Genomic DNA, 7462 nt, shown 5'->3' on the forward strand with positions numbered 1-7462 from the left:
GAGTTAATGGGGGGGCTTTTCCTGCTAGAGCATAATTATTGAAGGGCAGGATTTTCTCCATAAACATTCATTTTCAAAATTCATTTTCCAAGCTGTTTCCTCCTTTATAACGTCTCTGGTGGTACTTCGGTTACTTATATAATGACATTCATGGCTCTGACAAATTCATGGCACTACTGCCTCAAATCAGCATGTAAGAGTAGTCAAAAGGAGGCGTTAATTTGAATTTGATACCTTCGGATACTTTGAGAATGCAGGATGTCCGTTCTCATACGGCCCTCTTTTGCAGTAAGACACAAAGCCAGATGGACTTTTTACTGCACGATGCTTTTTATTAAGCCATTCTGAAGTCTTTAAAAGGCTGAGCAGTGTTTTAGTCTTTAGTTAAGGCTGTTTTTTACTGTAAGGCTGATTTTTATTTTATCTTTAAAGATTACTCTGTTAATAGTCAAAATAACTGGTACAGGAATTGTGTGGTTGGTTAGTGTAGCGGGTAACACCTGCGTTCTACACTGTAGACTGGGGTTCAGTCCCCACCTGGGTAAGAACCCTACACTGTACCAATAAGAGTCCTTGGGCAAGACTCCTAACACCACCTTGGCCTTCCTGTGTAAAATCATCAACTTGTAAGTCACTCTGGATAAGAGCGTCAGCCCAATGCTGTAAATGTAGTTAATAATATAAACAGTGGAGACCGTCTTAATGCATATTTGCACAAAAATGAAGATTAAAAACATCTCTGTGTATCACTCATCAGAATCAGACCAGGAATAATGAAAGAACACTTGAGTAATAAAGCTATGAAAACTATTCTGCGTAGATCCTTTGGATCCTTTTACTCCTGCAGACTTGGGGGAGCTGCTGCTACAGCGGCTCTCTTACTCTGAGACCAGATCTGTTCGGTTTCTAACACTGTATATGTGCTCTTCCTGCAGTCACCCATGTCGAAGCCGGCGCAGATGCCACTGTCCAACATCACTGTGCCGAAGCCTTCCATCTCCAGAGTGCCCAGCAGCATGGAGGGCATCAATCATGAGCTGGAGAAAGTCTTCATCAAAGACAACGGAGAGAAGGAGGAGCTAAAGGTAGACACACACAGCGCACACATCATCTCTAATGAAGATTAGATGAGATGGTGGGTTTGAGATGCGCATCTAAGCTGGTGCAGTAGCTGGTTTAACAGTACGTGTAGTAAATGTACTACACCCTTCTGAGTCTTGGTTCCTCTCAAGGTTTCTTCCTCTTACTCTTAGGGAGTTTCCCCTTGCCCCTGTCGGCTCATGGGGCCTGTTTTTCCGTGAAGCTGGTTTGCGGCAGGGTCTGTTGTAGAAAGTGCTATCTAAATAAACTTGGACTTGACTTGACCGAAGTGGGTTTTCAGACCAGGAGCTGCACAACTGCAGACCAGCCTCCCTCAGAGTTTAGCTAAATATTCTTCACTACACAGAAACACTTCACATTCAGTTCTGCCAAAAAAGAGAAGAAGAATGGAGAAATGCTGAAAGTATATCCGGTCAAGTTTGCCGACTTTGCAGAGAAAGCTAGTTAACCACTCTGTTCAAATGATCTTGGCTTACTGCATTTTGTAAAATCTGGGCATTTTCATCTTTATTTCATACCCTTACTAAGCTGGCCAGATAGTAATAAAAGGAAAACTTTGGTCTTAAAGCTACACTCTGTAAGTTTTGGGCATTTGGAGACCCCTCTGGTGGAAACGTGTAACTGCATGCAGCATGTGGAAGAACTTTTTATAACATGGGTTTTGCTTTGGACCCCTTCCTGGAGCGGGGAAAGACTCGGCCAGAACTTGACTGGATGTGTCTTCTGAGGATGTTGGTGGATTATTTACTATTGTCTTCTTATCTGCAGTATATAGAGACAAATGACTTGGTCTGAAAAACTCCCAGGAGAGCCGACGCCACACCTCTGACTTTTCTTCATTTTTATTTTAGGCTTTACAGGCTCACAGCAACAGATGCACAACATGCTGGCCTGTTTTTATTCTCCTGACTCGCTCATAATAAAGCCAGTGTGCAGCTGATGAGGTTGACAGATACTGGAATATTCCTTTAGGGATGTTTTGCGACTCAGTCGACTGAAGACGCAGAGTTTAATCTTTAGTCTGATGGTCATCATACATTTGATTGTGCCTCCTCTCTCCCTTCCCTGGCTCTTTCTGTCTTTTCCAACTTCATTCCCTGCCACTTATCCCTCCCCCCACCCCTCATCCAGGCTCTGGAGGTCCCTGATGGCCGGCGGGCTCCGTTTCCCCCTCAACAGCGCAGCAGCAGTAGCCGCAGCGTGGACACTCAGACCCCCTCGGTGCCGGGCCGCTCCAGTAGCTGTTCCAGCCTATCCCCTTGCCCCTCGCCCGCCTGCCCACCAGGATCGCACGACGGCAGCCCGTACTCCACAGACGAGCTGCTCGATGACCGAGACAAAGGTCCACCTTAACTTTACATAACTTTACATTTCCACAAATAAAGGACGTGCAGTTTAGGAAAGGCATTATGATGCTGTAGGTTAAATAACATTTCATGTATAGTCATAAAGTGATATGCAAAGTTAACATGTCCTCTACAGTGAACACTGTTCTAAAGTGCAAATGTTATGGTTATATTTTATGTCAGATTTTTTCCAATATATTAAACTGAGCAAATACATAAAGAATAAAATCTTAGGTAACACTTGATTTGGACTGTAGATTCTCTGTAAATGTTCAGTACATATGTAAACAGCATTCAGCTGAATAGTCATTAAATGCCACTGAACCTGAAGCTGAATGTAGCTTAGATGGTTCACTATAGGTGCTTTGTAAGTTCTCCGTCTGCCTTTCAGTAACATTCAACTAACTAAACCCATTAAATTCGACTGAACTTGAAGTTCAGTGTGAAAGAGTTCATTAAATCTGTCCCTAAACCCTAAACTTAACCTTAACCTCAAGCTGTCCCTAAACCCTAAACTTAACCTTAACCTCAAGACCAAACCTACAGCTTCTCCTAACCCGAAACCCCAACCATGGTGTTGTCGATAATCAACAGAGGTTCACCAGAAAGTTTAAGGATTTAAGCAGCTATAGAGCGTCTGTAGGGGACCACCCAAATAAAGTGTCACCAAATCTTTTTAAATGAAGTTTAAACATTAAAACTACACACTATTTTGGGAATACCTGGGATTTCTGAGATACGGGCTTTTGTCTGGACAGGTATGGTGTATATGTAGTGAACTGTAGTGCATGTTTTAATATTAGCTCTGTCTAACTCCTGCTTGTGCTTCCTCACTGCAGACAGTGGCAGCAGCTCCCCGCTACCAAAGTTCGCCTCCTCTCCCAAACCCAACAACAGCTACATGTTCAAGCGGGAGCCTCCAGAGGGCTGCGAGAAGATCAAAGTGTTTGAGGAAATGACGTGAGTGCGGCGTCGTTTCTGGAGCTCACTGTTCTCTCTCTGGATCAGGGGTCTTTAATTAAAATTCAGTCCAGTTTACAAATATGTCCTCAAGCGAAGGTCCAGAACATCATAGCGTCTGACCTGCATCACGACTCAGCGCCATGTACTGTTTACTGAAGTAGCCGAGTAGCAATATCAGCATCTTATACAGTCGACAGCTGAACATCAGATCAAATAAAGTCCAGTTCGGTCAGATTTCACCAACATTTACTGAACATCAGATCAAATAAAGTCCAGTTCGGTCAGATTTCATCAACATTTACTGAACATCAGATCAAATAAAGTCCAGTTCGGTCAGATTTCACCAACATTTACTGAACATCAGATCAAATAAAGTCCAGTTCGGTCAGATTTCAACAACATTTACTGACCATCAGATCAAATAAAGTCCAGTTCGGTCAGATTTCACCAACATTTACTGAACATCAGATCAAATAAAGTCCAGTTCGGTCAGATTTCACCAACATTTACTGAACATCAGATCAAATAAAGTCCAGTTCGGTCAGATTTCAACAACATTTACTGAACATCAGATCAAATAAAGTCCAGTTCGGTCAGATTTCACCAACATTTACTGAACAGCAGATCAAATAAAGTCCAGTTCGGTCAGATTTCACCAACATTTACTGAACATCAGATCAAATAAAGTCCAGTTCGGTCAGATTTCAACAACATTTACTGAACATCAGATCAAATAAAGTCCAGTTCGGTCAGATTTCAACAACATTTACTGAACATCAGATCAAATAAAGTCCAGTTCGGTCAGATTTCACCAACATTTACTGAACATCAGATCAAATAAAGTCCAGTTCGGTCAGATTTCAACAACATTTACTGTCAGTTTTCTCTTTTTAGATCACGTCATGTGGAATAACTTCCCTCTGACTCACTTTCTTCTCTGACTGCTGTTTCTCTCCTCGTCCCTTCCATGTGTGTGTCTGCTAGATCATGTGATCTACAGGTTCTTACAAACTTTTAACCACATTTGCACCTTAAAAAAAAGCAATTTAGTGTTTTACAGAAACCCTGAGGGAGAAGCGGCTTAGAACGTGTGTGTGTGTGTGTGTGTGTGTGTGTGTGTGTGTGTGTGTGTGTGTGTTTTGCATTAATATTCGCTTGTTTTTCCTTCCTTTCAGGTCCAGACAGTCAGCTGCCGTCCCTCTTTTTTCCTGCCCTGACAAAAACAAGGTGAACTTCATTCCGACTGGCTCAGCGTTCTGCCCAGTCAGACTGCCCGGCTCTCTGCTACAGCACTCCACCTCGCAGCCTGAGGAAGAGGACGGCGACGCGGCAGCCGGCCCCAGCTCAGCACCCCCTGCTTACACACCCCTCCACCCCACTCAGGTCTCCACCAGCACCAGCACAGACGACCCGCCGGAGTCCCCCGCCACCTCCCCGTCCCAACAGCAGGAGGCACCCTCGGAATGCCCCACCCAGCCTCAGAACTATGCAGTTAGCTAGATTTGCACAGAGCTGGTCTCTGTGGCACTTTCGCTAACCCCCGTCCCACCACAGGCTGCCTAGAGGGCCTCTACCCACCCACCCCCACCCGTCCTCTCTGGAGGGTCCCATCTTTGTGCTGAAAACTCCACTGTCTGCATGGCATAGCAACAAGGTCACAAACACACAAACAACTTTCCACTGCAAACCACCTCCACATCCACGCCGATCTCCTGCGCACTGTTACTGACAGGGATGGACATACAGGTTAACGTGTGGGCTAATTTCACCAGAAAGGCTGTAGTTGGAACAACATCGGGAGAAGTTGGTAAAAGATTATCGATCATAAATGGAGAAATGTAGAGCATGAGTGGATGTTAGAACCTCAAAATATGCAAGCAGGAAGTTCACATCACTGTTAATCCTAAAGGAATAGATTGGCGATAAACGTCATTTATATGTAATTTTCAACGAAACCCAGATGTAGATGAGCAGCCGAGACCTGGCTGGTGTTTTAGAGTAGAGCTGGAGCTGCAACGTTGCTAACAAGCACTAGAAGTCAACAGTCACCCAAACACTTCTCTCGACCCGCGTCAGCTGCATCCCGGACCTGATTCAGGTTCCGCGGACCGGTCTACAGCATGACCCTCTGACAGGAAGCTGGTTGGTTGAGTTGGTGCTCTGCACTAATTTTTGTAGGTTTAGTGTTATTCGATGTGCAGTAAGAAAGCCTTAGGCATCACTGTGCTGATGATAAATACCTGCATAGTGATGCTTTACGAAAGCAGATCGATGTGCAGATAATAATGTACAGACAGATTTAGGCTAAATATGTAAATGAAGTCTATGTCATTTACATTGCTTATCGATGTAATTTAAAGCAAACATCGGAATATTTTGGCATGATCTTGTGATATTTAGCCTGGCAGCTCCTGTTGTGAACTAAAGAAGCAGAATTTGAGCACTAAACATGTCTTTGCTGCTGGACTGCGTCTGGGGTAAGTGGAAAATCGCATGCATTTGCCGTTTCCGGAAGCTATTCCTTTAGAAGAAAGGAAAACAAAGTGAGCGGTGTTTATTTTTCCGGTTTTAATCTCATCTTATTTTATACCGTTTGGTGTTGAGTTTAGTCACATTCCATCATTTTGCATTTGCTCTTTTGGAGTCATTCACTTTTTTTCACAGATGTTGTTCCGAGCAGCTGCGCAGCTGTTCCCCAAAACCTGCAACTTCGCCTCGCTTCCTGTTGGGTGACAGAGTCTTAAGCGAAGACGCCTGCGTATCGGCATTAACGTCCATTTTAGTGCAAAGCAGGTGCCGCCTTATCAGCTACTACACGATAAAGCTGGCATTCAATGGAAAACAACAGCTTCAGGAGGGGTTTAATAGGGTCAGCGGCATGCATCTGAAACTGATAGTAGGTCTTGTTCCTTTTTTTAAACATCCACAGTATGAATAAGCTGTCTGTATGCTATCTATAGATATCTATATAAAAGAGAAAAAAAAGCTTGTTTGAATGGAAAATCATATATTACTTTATGTATGTTATAGGAAAAAGGAGTTATACTCTTCAGAATTATGTTTACACTATGTCAAGGTTTTGTAACTTTTAAAACATCCAATGCAAAAATAGTTTAAAAAAGTAAAAACATTATTCATATATAAAATAAAGCCACAATTATTGCACAGTATCCGTTTATAACCTAGCTTCAGGTGGGTCGCTCGGAGTCTAAACTCAGGAAATTTGGAATGTACTGTGTATCCATCCACAAATTGACCCCCCAACGTCTATCCGTTTTTCATTCACCTTCAGAAGTGGTTCCAGAGGAACTTGTGACATTCCATGTTTGGAAGAGCAGTCTTGAGTGTTTTAAGGCCTCTTGGTGTTCCAGCAGTTTCAGATGGATGGAGGAGTGCCATTGATCCACTGGCAGAATTCTGAGGCATGAATTGCCTTCCTGCCTTGCCTCGGATTGTTGCGAGTGCATCAGGGCCGCTGGCTCTTAAGCTGATGGTGAGAGAGGTTGACGTGCTGGTAAGATGCTGTGACGGAGATGCAGTGATGGCTGGAGTTTGACTGCAGGCTGAGAGGCCAGTTAGAGTGTACAGTACTGTGCAAACGTCGGAGTCCATCCTTCGCTTCTTTAATTTAATGATAATTGGTTTAGTGTTGTGGGTGAAACCTCTGCCTGCTACGCTGTAGACTGGGGTTCAGTGCCCCGCCTGGGTAAGCACCCTACACTGTACCACTAAGAATCTTTGGGCAAGACTCGAAACACTACCTTCACCTGCCTGTGTAGAAATGATCAAATTGTAAGTCATTCTGGGTAAAAGCGTCTGCCAAATGCCATAAATGTTCATTTCCAGTCACAACGGTCATCATATACAAGATATTCATTGAGGAGATGTTTCTGGGGAGATTAGACCTAAAGAGAGCCACTTGCACAAGGAAAGAGAAAAATGAAAGAGTTTCCAAAACTGGAGCTCAAAAACTGATTAACTGCTACAGAGAAATGAGACTCCTAACAACCACCTGGAAGACCTGGTCGACCCCAAACCTGCCCCCATCAGAT

The 7462-nt window shown here is 43.7% G+C and overlaps 1 protein-coding gene across 2 annotated transcripts in view; it reads left to right on the forward strand.

Annotated features, from left to right (window-relative positions):
- glcci1a (glucocorticoid induced 1a) overlaps positions 1-7462 on the forward strand; it is a 71042-nt gene extending 63580 nt beyond the window's left edge. For both annotated transcript variants that reach the window (XM_037535438.1, XM_037535437.1), the window contains 4 exons: positions 936-1085; positions 2233-2443; positions 3287-3407; positions 4586-7462. In XM_037535438.1, coding sequence (XP_037391335.1) covers positions 936-1085; positions 2233-2443; positions 3287-3407; positions 4586-4910 — 807 coding nt within the window. In that variant the 3' untranslated portion in view covers positions 4911-7462. The remainder of the gene's footprint in view (positions 1-935; positions 1086-2232; positions 2444-3286; positions 3408-4585) is intronic.

Source organism: Pygocentrus nattereri, chromosome 27 (assembly GCF_015220715.1).
Source record: "Pygocentrus nattereri isolate fPygNat1 chromosome 27, fPygNat1.pri, whole genome shotgun sequence".
In the NCBI taxonomy this organism is placed as follows: domain Eukaryota; kingdom Metazoa; phylum Chordata; class Actinopteri; order Characiformes; family Serrasalmidae; genus Pygocentrus; species Pygocentrus nattereri.